This window comes from Lycium ferocissimum, unplaced genomic scaffold (genome assembly GCF_029784015.1).
Source record: "Lycium ferocissimum isolate CSIRO_LF1 unplaced genomic scaffold, AGI_CSIRO_Lferr_CH_V1 ctg19739, whole genome shotgun sequence".
Classification (NCBI taxonomy): Eukaryota; Viridiplantae; Streptophyta; class Magnoliopsida; order Solanales; family Solanaceae; genus Lycium; species Lycium ferocissimum.
In genome coordinates, this window is record NW_026718611.1 from 1 (window position 1) to 13246 (window position 13246).

General features: G+C 36.9%; 2 protein-coding genes across 2 annotated transcripts; both read right to left on the minus strand.

Annotated features, from left to right (window-relative positions):
• Window positions 1–6263: 6263 nt before the first annotated feature.
• Window positions 6264–6713, minus strand: LOC132043001 (uncharacterized; the record flags this gene model as incomplete). Its single annotated transcript, XM_059433499.1, has 1 exon — window positions 6264–6713. A coding segment is annotated over exon 1 (450 nt), but the record flags the coding sequence as incomplete, so codon positions are not given.
• A 9-nt stretch (window positions 6714–6722) lies between these two features.
• Window positions 6723–7736, minus strand: LOC132043000 (uncharacterized). Its single transcript, XM_059433498.1, has 2 exons — window positions 7432–7736; window positions 6723–7332 (listed from the first exon to the last, which is right to left on the minus strand). The coding sequence occupies exons 1-2, from the start codon at window positions 7734–7736 to the stop codon at window positions 6723–6725; spliced, it is 915 nt and encodes a 304-aa protein (XP_059289481.1).
• Between the last annotated feature and the right edge of the window lie 5510 nt (window positions 7737–13246).

Consider the following 13246-nt stretch of genomic DNA (forward strand, 5'->3'; position numbering starts at 1 on the left):
ATGCATTTCTAACATTAGTAGCTCTTTTTACATAACTTCACAGCATTCATAATATTCCGACATACTTATTTCCCACACTCACATTCAAACCAATATCAACGTTTATACATTCGATTACTAATCCAAAACCATACGGACAATATTCAAGAACGCTTTAAACAATTCACACAATTTTTCCAAACAACCAAAACCATATCCCAACTCACCCGAAATTGTCTCAAAACCCGAGAACAACACCAAACACATTCTTCCCTTCCAAATTCATAATTTGTACCATTAATCCGCACATTAACAAGGCAATTCTCATAAGTATAAAAATTACATAAAATTCGCATAAACTTCCAAATCATCCCATAACCAACATAACATTAACCATAATATTTCCAACTTCAAAATACTTCATAAACATTCCATATGGTGTTTGTCTCATATTTCCATCACAGTAACCATTTTATAACGATTTTACAGCCTCCTTCTCCGTAAATAAACCAATATTAACACAAATAGAAAGAGATTCATACCTTTCCCTCGATAATAATGCTATATATTTACTCCTCCCCTTGAACTTAAGCCACAAAGCCTCAATACGCAGTTTTGAAGTCGCAACTATACGCCGTCCGGACCGGAATTTGGGAATTATACCGGTTTCGGGCTAAAAGTTAGTGGTGAAAGGTTGGGGAATTTTCTAGAATATTTGGGATGATTTTGGTCGGATTTTTTTGGCTGAAAATGAGGGGTTAAGCCCTTTATAAAGCTGCCCGAAGTCACCGTAGCGATGCAGTGTTCGACCCCATCGTAGCCATCGTTCATCCGCGGAAATTATTTCGAGACCTAAAACTTTATATACCTATCTCTTTATTTGCATACCCGGATATGTCCAAAACTCCATACAATCAATCGTATAACTTATTCAACATCCCAAACTTTTCCTTATTCCAAATTTACCCTTAACACTCCATACCAATGAAAAGATGAATATGCAACTTGTGCATTAAAACAAAAATAAAATCGGAAATTAAAAGTCTTATCCACAACTTGTCGCAATCCAACTTAAAATATTCCAACGTGCAAAATACGGGATATAACAACTATTACATTCCAATTCCTTTTTACAAATAATTTCATGCCTTGCCCGTCGGCTCTTTTGAGGCGCTGCTTAATTACGTTTCTTATTTTCGACTTTTCTAACGTTCTGATCTCCTTATGTTCTACTCAATTACTCTCTTTTCTTTCCAAATATCGTTGTTTTAGAATTTTCCAATGTCAACCTGTAGCAAAATCAATATCAGTTTATCTCGTAACATCTATCCCATACCTTTCAATTTGTCTCATAAATTCTGTCCACTTAATGTCTTCCATATATTACAACACTAGCTGTTAGGGTTCACCCATCGATCGACATAGTCAAAAAAGGGGAGTCCTACACATACATATATATGTTTCTGTCATTTCTTTTACAAGACATTTCCAATCACTTGTTCCAACTTACTCTAATTTCAGAGCTGCGTTGCTCCTCTTTCTTTTCACCAATCTAATCCGTCGCAACTCACGCGACCTCTATAAAGTTGCTAGCCATTCCACATACTCTGATTTCCTTTACATTACCCCAAATTTCCTATTTGTCTCTTATATCTATATTGGTGAAAATTTTAGTACATTTCCCAGGGGGTCACCCATCCCAGAATTGCTCTGGCCCTAGCATGCTTAACCCTAAAACTTTAATGCATTTAGGTGCGTTACAGCCCGTATAATCGCATCAACTGCCCCGCACGACCTTTGTCACGTAATTTTAGGCAAGTCGGGGTCTTAACAATTTTCAAAACGTCCTCGTAGCGGGTCCCACCCCGATCTAGAGAGGAGTCTTTCACTTTTCTGACCATATACTTACTGTGTCGCCCCTTATCTAAATCCTCAATACTTACCTTCGTCTATACGTCAAATTCTACACCGCCCACAAGTTTAAATTTTTTTCCGCAAATTCCGACTCCAATCAATCGTCGGAAACTGATAAAATATTTCTGTAAGGCTCTCTCCAACCACTAGCAGAAGGAAACTAAAGTCCGACAAACATCGCAAAACTTCTTAGTACTTAATTCACATAATTACCTCCATATATATACATGAGGGGTAAGCGAACCATTTAATTCCCAACTACTTGTCATACATTTTGTATTTTCCCAATAAGGTGAAACTTAATCGTTGGACATTTTTGCCCCTCAACATAGGCTTTTCTAAAGCAAAGTGTGATTGGAACATATTTTAGTCCGTTTAAATAAATCACGAATTTGCTGGTCATATATACTTTCTCGAAATAGAATTTCCAAAATAAGGGTGGTGCTTCTTACGAATGACATGGGGGTGTCTTTTAAACTTTAATCCAACATAATAGATTTACTCTATCGGTATCGACTTTCAAGACATGCTAAGAACTTACATCTCATTTTCCTTTTTATAATTTTGGAAAAATTTGGGCAGAGGTTCCTCTATATTTCTTACTATCCCAAAACCTGCACGCAGGAAATACCAACAATGCCTCTGGCCAACATATATACGTACGTATCATATCGTAGCATAGCACACACGGGCTAACAATTTCAAGTAAAACATGAATATGTCGGGACTTACCTTACACACATAACTCAAATGGCACCGGTGGCATTTTCCTATTTTCTTTCCTTTTCGATTTTCAACTTTATATATCAATCATACTTCAAATGACTTCCCCAACATACATCTTTCATACCATTGCTTACCTGAATACTGTGTAGCTTCCAATATCATCAATCACTGTCTTCTGTCGATACCGTCCTCCGGCTGAAATCAAAGGTTAGTAGGAAGTAATTCGTTTCCTACGGCTGGCTCTATCGCACGATCTAAGATCCAAAGAAAGGTAACACCCTAAATGTCCTGTAGCCTCCTGTTTATAGATGTGGTGCACAACACACCGATAAACAAGACTCTACGAGACATGGCCTGTACACATTCCGAGGACAAACCGCTCTGATACCACTTTTGTCACGACCCAGCTCCGTGGGCCGCGACTGATGTCCTACTTGGACACCCCAAACAGACGTACATATTAACTCGTCATATTTTATCTAACTCAAACTTTCATATTAATTATCTCAAACAGATTAAAAGCAAATATTATCTTAAGCGGTCGCGCGTGCAAAAATTATCATATCATAGTCAGAAGGGGCGGCGGAATACACATCGCCGAACAGATATACACACATATACAAAAGTACGGGCCATTTAGGCCGCATCCAAATAGGATAGATTGGCGGAATATACATCGCCAGATACATACACGTATACGGACAATTGGGCCGTTTTGGCCATAGTAAAGCAAACGGGACCCGTAAGACACGTATTGTAAACAAACGAACACACACATGACCCATGACCCACATATATGACTACGGGACTCTACAAATCGAAACAAACATATGACGGACAGGCCCCGCCGTACCCCAAATAATCAAATATACAAAAGCATAAACATCGCAGAAGATAGGTACCAACATATGGGCTCCGACCAAAAGGAGCACCCCGTAATAGCGTAATGTGTGGCCTACACTGGCGGATCACGAACCTCTGTACCTGCGGGCATGAAACGCAGCCCCCGAAGAAAGGGGGTCAGTACGAAAGATGTACTGAGTATGTAAAGCATAGAGTACAGAAATCCAAACCATAACTGAAGTGAAAGGTACAGAGAGAGAATACCGGATCAATATATACCAAACCTGTACTGAAGACATATGTACATAATGCAAACAGAGATCATGCATAAGGCTCAGGAACGTGGTCACCACTCCGACGCTGGTGCCACACACAAAAGCATACTCCGAAGGTTTCAAATCTCCGTACACCCCGAACACAACATATCATATCATCAAACATATCATATCATCAAACATATCATAAGCCATATCACAAAGATAACTCCTAAATGGAACCCGGCCCTATGGCGAGGTCTCGGAACCGTAACACAAAGATATCGCCTAATTTATCATAGTGCGCACGATCACAAACCGGCCCGGAACCGGCAAACGATATCATAGTAATAGGCACGAGCAGAGTAGTGCGGAAACCATATGCATATACACAATTTAATTCCAAGACTCGACGATTAAATACACATATACATATACTTATACATATTGAAGTCGAAGGTTCAAAGTAAGTATCGAGTCTGTCAGAATAGTATACACAAGTATGAGCCTTTAAATTTACCAAACTTTCGAAAAATACTTCATAAGCCATTTTTTGAAGATTTAGTGTCGTTTACATTTAGGAGCTTTCAAATAACTTATAGAACAAATCAAACGGAGCCTTAAATGCGTAGGCAAAGGTCCCCTCTTTATACCATACAAAGGTGGATCAAGTAAGACAAACGAAGGAAGTCTCGGGACTAGTGGGCCCACCTCGGGTCAAGTCGAGGTGGCGGACACAAATTACGAACATTAGACTCTATGGAGTCATCCATGTAAATTTCAAAACGATTCTATCACATTTTGCAAATTATGGATGTTCGGATAGTTTTCCAACAAAACATAAGAGTTATAATTCAATTACATTGAATGAATAGTACCTAAAATCAGACTCGGATTTCGATGACCAGAATTGCCCCCGAGGCTCAAATCTCAACCTAGTATGGCTAGGACATGCCGAAAGAAGGAAAGGGATAGTTTTACATACCTTTTTCACTTCTTACGCTCGCCCAAAATCAAATCCTGTTTGCTTCAAAATCTACAATTGGTCATAGTTGCCAAATATAAGTTTCAAGCTTTTATGCATTCAAACTTAAATCCATATTTGTCTACCGAAATTTCGGCAGCATTTCCCCTATAAATTCAACATCCCCGAGATTTAAACTCGGCAAATTAGCAGCAACCATACCAACAACAACACCAACAACATCAGCAATCGACTAGAAACGCATTCTAACATAAATAGTTTTCTTTTCCAAATAATGCAACAACTTCCAATCCAACTTGTATTTTCAAATCTATATTAATATTTTCATGTTCATATACTAATTTAAGATCATTCAAACACAGGCCAAGAATATTCCAAGCCATATATCCAATATTCAACAATTCCATCAATTCCATATTCCACTCAAAATTCCTACATATGCAACAAAACCATCACAACACATTTTCTACTTACAAATTCATAACCAACAACAATAATCCACACTTTGACAACTTCATTTCCATAATATCATAAAGTCATTCTAAAATAACATAATCTTCTACAATCAACTTCAATGCCAAATTAAACCATCTAGCCTTCCTTTACATTATAAGGATCACAACAACACAATTAACATACTAAACAAAATTAATCCATTTCCATTCTACCTCCCTACACCACACGGCTACATTCCATATTTCCAACCCCAATCAAATTCATCCAACTTTCATCTCCAATGTGAATTCCACCATAACCATAACTAGAATAATACATAAAATTCAACTCATCTTAACTACACAACAATGCACACACACGGCCACATGCACACATGCACACCCATTTTGCAAACTTTCATATTTCCATAGATTCTACTCATTTCTACATACTAGAACATAAACAAACCTTCATAACATGATAAAAAGGAATTAATTCTTACCTTTCTCTCCAAACTTCTTCACTTGGCTAAGGTGTTAAATTGATGAAACAAGCTCCCCATCTTCCAAAATAATTACACCAAGTTGTAAAGGACCCTTGAATTAGTGGAAATACCACAAGAAAATAATTTTTGGGAGAAGATTTCAAAGGGGCAAAAATTGGAGCTATGGCCGAATGGCCTTCATTTTTGCTCTTCTTGCTTTTGTTTTTCTCCTTGTCTTATTTTTCTTGAAGTTTCTAAGGATGATGATCCTTATATTAATTTGGCACATGGAAAATTTATTAACTTGTGGGCTTGGCCATAAGATGGCCGGCCACCCCTCTCTTTTGGGCTTTAATTTTCTCTTCATTTTTTTTAGCCCAATTGGTTATCATTCTTGTTTTGTAATTCCCGAAACTAATTTCCAAAATTCCAATTTTTCCCTTAGCCTTCCCCGACGCTTCCGCGTCCACACTTCTCATAAGCAACAACATGTATCAAATAGAATCAAAATATGGCCTTATTCCTTATAAGTCACAATTATTCCAAAATTTTCGAATATGTGAAAATACGGGATATAACAGCTTGGACTTTCCAGGTGTGTATCAAATATATGAGCAAGATAAGCTTCACAACCCTGACTAACCATCTTTCTTGCCACAACTGTAGAGATAATATTAGATGTCAATGATCTTTCACCTAGAACAATCATGTGTGAAAATGAAGGAACTCTAAGTGTCACACGTTTTGACCTACAATCCACTACTGCATGGTATCTATGAAGCCAATCCATACTGATGATGACATCATAGTTTTGGAAAGGCATTCCAATCAAATCAACAGGGAAGACTAGATTTTGAATCACAAAGGGACAACCCCGATAGATTTGATTACAAATAACCTTTTGACCCAAAGGACTTTGGACAAGCACACCATAATCAAGTCTCACAGATTTCACATTTTTAGGAAAAACCATTGATGAGCAAACATAGGAATGTGTAGAACCAGGATCAAATAATGTAACAACACATAAGCCAAATAAGTGAAATTTACCCACAACCACGTCTGCCCCATCTTGTTTATCCCTCTGTCTCATAGCATAAGCTCATGCTATAGCTCTTGACCCACTAGCTTGATTGGCTCCACCGGCACTTGTTGCTTGTCTGTTTCTAGATCTTACACCTCTATTCCCTTGAGAAGGATTGGTAATAGGTTTCTGAACTGAGCCTTCCGTACGCGAAGAAGAAGTAGGGTTAGGGTTAGGAAAATCCTGCACTTTATGATCGAAGCTTCCATAATTAAAACAAGCACCAGAAGCTCTTCGGCAAGTACCATAGTGATTCTTTCCACATTGTGCACTAGCGGGTACACGAGTCTTGCCTTGGCCATAGCTTGGAGTGGAAGCAGTAGAGAAATTTGATCTATTTTGCTTATGCCGGGCTGACTTGTGAACACTACCAGCTTTGGAATTGTCAAACCTTCCCCTTTTAGATGGACCTCCTAAATCTACATCAGCTTTTCTGAACTTGTTTTCATTTCTACTAGCTTGTTCCTTGTCGATCCTTTCCAAAGTAAGAGCAGCTGAAACTAATTTACAAAAGTCCTCATGTTGTTGGACCGCCACAAATTTTCTGATGGAATTATTCAAACCGTCTTCAAATCGCCTGCACTTATCTTTTTCGTTATTAATAATACCACCAGCATAACGAGAAAGCCTGAGAAACTTCTGTTGTTATTCAGCAATAGACATACCCTCTTGTTCTAAATTCAGAAACTCCTTTTTCTTTGCATCATGATAAGCAGGTGGGACATACTTCATACGAAATTCTTTCACAAAATCATTCCAAGTAAGAATAGAAGGTTTTGCCTTGGCATTCGGTACACTTACCCACCAATCATAGGCATCATTTTGTAACAGTGAGACACCATACTTAAATTTGGCAGTGTCTAAACACTCTAATTGCTCAAATACGCTTTCTATGCGCTCCAACCATTGCTTGGCATCCGTAGGATCAACAGTGCCTTCAAACTCAACTCCGCCCATTTTTCTCATTTTCTCAAAGTTCATTTCATTAGGGTTGGGCATTCTTCTAGCCATGTGATGAAATAAATCAGCCATTTGTTAAAAAGGTAGATCAACAACAGGAGTACTATGACTCATTTGAGGATGTGGCTCAACTCTTGCACCCTGATTATTTCCACTTCAGATCCACTAGTACGAGGAAAATTAGAATTAGAAAAAAATTCTCCAATCCCTTCTTGTAAGTAAGGTTGGGCATTAGATTTATTTAAACCCTCACGAGCGGCTTCCATGGGTCTGTTAGAGGAAGAAGAGGCCATAACTTTATTCCTACATAAGGGAAGATCACATTGCATTAGGGATAGGTACATGATGCATATGCACAATACACGCAACAAAACATGTTAAAAAGGAACAAGTCACAACAAAAGTCCAAGAATCACAAACCTAGGCTCTGAAACCAAAACTTGTAGCAACACTTTTTGGGAGGATGCCACTTACGAAACAAAAGCTAATTTATATCAAAAGATATTCACAATAATTTAGGGGCTGAAATAGGCACATGCGAAAAAGGTTTAAAACTGCGACATTTTTTCTTCTTCTGAACAATGCACTTCATAACATCCCTGAAAGAAATACAATATCAGAGTATCAATTTAATATGGTAGCACCCTTCTTGAATAATCAAAATGTTGAAGCAACCTCCTAATGAAATTATATTTTCCATTCAGCACCATTGCAGGTTCATATTATACACGAATTTTAAACGTGTGAATACCAAAAGAAAACTAGTCTCCTCCTTGGTACATAATTACAAGACAAAATGTAAATTTAGTACATGCCATGACTTGGGTTGAAAGCACACCCTGAAATAGCAAAACAAGTCACCAAGTTCAAGTTACATGCGTATGGTCTTGTGTCCAACAAGCCTCCAAAATTACATACATAAGTGTGACATATGGATCATCTGCAATTCCCCAAATTTTACAAGACCTAGATGCATATGCAAATGTGATCTTCACTAAAGCTCCAAAAAAAGTCTACTCCAAATGGCCATCTTCAAATCTCTTCCCGTACAAAACTTGTAGCATCCCCTTTGGGAGGATGCCACTTATGAAACAAAAGCTAATTTCACACTTACAACGTTCAGAAGGATTTATATGAAAAGATATTCACAATAATTTAGTGGCAGAAATAGGCCCATGCGAAAAAGGTTCAGAAAAAAGTTTTCTTTCTTAGAAAAACACTTCGTAACATCCCTTGAAGAAATGCAGTATCAGAGTATCAATTTAATATGGTAGGACCCCTCTTGAATAATCAAAATTTTGAAGCAACTTCCTAATGAAATTATGTTTCCATTCAGCACCATTGCAGGTTCGTATTATACACGAAACTCAAACTTGTGATTATCACAGAAAACTAGTATCTTCCTTTGTACATAATTACAAGGAAAAATGTAAACCCAGTACATGGCATGACTTAGGTTAAAAGCACACCTAAAAACAGCAAAACAAGTTACCGAGTTCAAGTTACAAGCTTATGGTCGTGTGGTCCAACAAGCCTCCAAAATTTCATACATAAGTGTAACAGATGGATCATCTACAAGTCCAAATATTTTACAAGACCTAGATGCATATGAAAATATGATCTTCACCAAGGCGCCAAAAAAGTCTGCTCTAAATGGCCATCTTCAAAACTCTTCCTGTACATTACCTATGATAGAAAACAACTATCACTAAGCATAAAGCTTAGTGGCGTATATACTTTGGGCTTGGAGCCATTAGATTCTCCAATTCCCTTATCCGTCGTAGGTAGCTCAATAAGATAATAATAAATCAAGTAAACAAGTATATCAAAGTATCAAATATTAAAACCTTGAAGAGTTTTCGAATGTCGAAATCAATATTCGAAGGTTCAAGTGTCAAGGAAGCTTACAAATCAATTCAAGAGAGTTTGTCAAATAACCAATTTCGCCTTATTTGTACGTCATGCTATCACACCAAGCACAATCAATATCAAGATGGATCGAAGCCCCAAATCAAGTAGGATCGTCACCCAATAATCAAGAGAATCAAGAGCCATGTTGAAAGTGGCTTTCCACTCATACTCGAAAATGGACAAAAGTCCATCACCAAGACGAAATGTAAATCCAAAGTAAAGATGGGCAAGATTCGAATCAAGAGGCATGCCGATATCGGTGACAAGGTCACCGCAACAAGAAGTACAAAGTCCCAACAAGAATGCAAAATGATCAACCAATTCATACAAGTGGGCGATTTAGCGAATATTTTGTAATACTTGAAATAATAACCATACAATGATATCAGATGAATATAAAGGAAACAACACATCAAGATACTTCAAAAATTCCAGAAAATAAAGATATTTCAAGTTCAAGTTTATACACAAACCATGGTGTTTTACCACACAACAAGTTCTACCACAACTCGAGGAGTTCAAATCGTCTACGCCATAGACCAACCAAAGTCCACTTTGTCAAACAATTCCTCTTTGCTTGTACAAGAGTATATATACCTTAAATATACAATCAAATATCTATTTAAGTTCAATGGTTTCAACACGTCGAAACTAAACATGATATCAGTGAAATCACCCTAAACTATCAAAACAGAAATTCTGGATGGTATTACTGTCTTGTATTGTGGCTCAGTTTCAAAGGGGTAAACGGGAAAAATAGACTTCGTGGCCTTAATAAAAGTTGTAGATATATGTCTTGGGGTTTTAAAGAAATTTAAATCACTCCTATAGAAGTTTTGTACAAAATGATTTGCTTAAAATACTAACAGTAGTACATGTAGGGTTTGTAAAACAGAAATCTGGGTAGCACCTGCCCTGTACTTTATCACCCCTTTTACAGTAAATAAAAGAAAAAATGGGTTTTGGAGCCTAAACTAAAGTTTAGGGCTATGAAATAGATTTCTAGAACATCTTGGATCACTTAAAACTAAATTTTACCTAAGGAATTATACTGAAAACACTAACAGCTATCCAGTTCAAAAGCAGGTTTTGTAACTTACCTCAATAGTGTGGATTAGTTTGTGGCTCAACCAAAACAAGTCTTGATGATTGATTTAGAGGATGAATATTATGAGAAGAGAGAAGCTTTGGGGTTTTATTTTTGGTGGAAGAAACGAAATATGAAGAGGAGGTGGAGAGGATATGAGCTAAAGGTAATATATTTAGCTAAAGGTAATATATTTACCTTTGGATTACTACAAACTTTATTTTTTTTGTGTTGATAACTACAAAAAGGGGCTGCCCTAAATACATAAATATCTAATCCATTTAATAATTTCCCAAGATAATAATCATAGTAGGAGTAGTTTACATAACTACACCATAACACTTCAAACAAGTTTCAAATATCGTCAAAGTTCACATTTAGGAAGTGCTAAGCAAAATATACCCTTACTATCAAGATATGGTCAATCGAAAATTCAAGGATTAATTAAATATAAAAAATGGGGGTGTTACAACTCTTCCCCCTTAAGATATTTCGTCCGAAATTTACCTTATACTAGCCTCAAAACAAATGTGGATATTGAATTCGCATATCCTCCTCTCGCTTCCAGGTAGCTTCTTTGCTAGAATGATTCCTCCAAAGGACTTTTACTAATCAAATTTTCCTATTTCTAAGCTCTTTTAGCTCACGCGCTAAGATTTGAATAGGTTCCTCTTCATATGTCAAGTCAGGACTTACCTCAATGGATTAACAGGAAGAATACGAGTTGGATCTGAGCGATGTCTTCTAAGCATAGAAACATGGAAGACATTTTGGATCTTATCTAACTCCGATGGAAGAGCTAGTTTCTATGCAACTGGACCAACTCTCTCAAGTACTTCATATGGTCCAATAAATCGAGGACTAAGTTTTCCTTTTTGGCCAAATATCATAATCTTCTTCCATGGAGAAACCTTTAAAAATACCTTATCTCCCACGTGATGTTCAATTTCACGCCTCTTAAGATCAGAATAAGACTTTTTTCTATCCGAGGTAAGCCCGTCAACCGGTTCGGTGGAACCGGTTAAAACCGAAACCGAACCGGTAAAAATCGGAACCGGAACCGGAACCGGAACCGGTAGAACCGGTTAACCGTTAATTGTTTTACCGGTCCGGTTCCCATTTTTTTGAAACCGGAACCGGTTAAACTGGTAAAACCGGACCGGTTTAACCGGTTAAATTAAAAAAAAAAAATTAAACGGTAGTTGGGGTAAAGGAATTGGACCGTTGGTAACGGTCCATTTGCAAAAATAGGCATTGCCAAACGGTCAAATACTTAATTTTTGGCCCCACAACCCCCAAACTTTTTTTTAACACTTTAACCCATCCCTCACCCCTATATAAACCCTTCTTCATTTTCATTTTAATTCACACCAATTCACTCTCTCTCTTTCTCTCAAATCTCAATCTCTCAATTATAGTTACTTTGCAATAATTAGTCACTTTATATTTCTCTCAAATAAATATTACAAAGTCTTATTATAGTTTCAATTATTAATTTTGCAATTATAATATTGTTGGTGGAGTTGGTGATTTTGCAACAATCCAAGTAACTTTGGTGGATTTGCAATTCTAGCGCCTTCACTTTGTTGGAAATTAATCCGGCAATTTGGTACATTCGTTCAACTCTATCTTTATTTTTCGCAATTTAATTGTAGCAATTTATTTTTCGCAATTTAATTTACGCAATTTAATTCTAGCAATTTAATTTGTTGTGATTTATTTGATTGTGATTTAAATTAATTCTATTTAATAATGTCAAAGAGATTAAGACGTGGTGCGGTAGTAGTAGTGGTATTGTTAGGCGTGGGCTTAATGAGGAAACATTTGTGGAAGAAACACCTAATTTAGGTATTGATGTTGGAGGAAATAATCACTTTTAGGTCATGAGGCAATGCAACCAACATTTCACCAAACACTTTTAATGAAGACTTAGATGATGATGATGAAACACAACCCCCGAAAATTCCATAGGAGATACATGTCTGCACAATCATATACACAAGACAAACCGCCTAGAACTCGTAAGCCAACAGCTAAAGTTTGGAAATTTATGACTAAGAATAGGGGAAAACCAATCAACTACATGTACCTATGTGGACAAGTATTTAGTTTTAAGCAAGAAGCTGTAAGGATGGTGGAGCAGGTACACTAAATGGTCATATGAGAACCAAACATATGGATGTTTGGGGAGAGCAAACGGGTTCAAATGTGGGGATTCAAATATGACGATAGACCCACGAACCGGTAGGAATTTTAAGTATGACAAGAAAAAAGAGCGTATAGAAATAGCTAAAAATGGTAGCTTATGATTGTTTACCATTTTCCTTTCCATCGGGTATGGGTTTGTTACTTACATTCAACGTTGTTATAATCCATTATTTGAGGGTATTCGAGAAGTACTTGTAGAGCCGATGTTATAGATTTGTTTAAAAAATATAGATTTTATTTAGCGTATGTATTTAATTCTTTAAATTGTAATGTTTGTCTTACACCCGATTGGGTCTTAGTCTTAACAAGTTAAATTTTTTTGCTATTACATGTCATTGGGTTGATGACAAACTGGAGTTATACAAAAAATAATTAT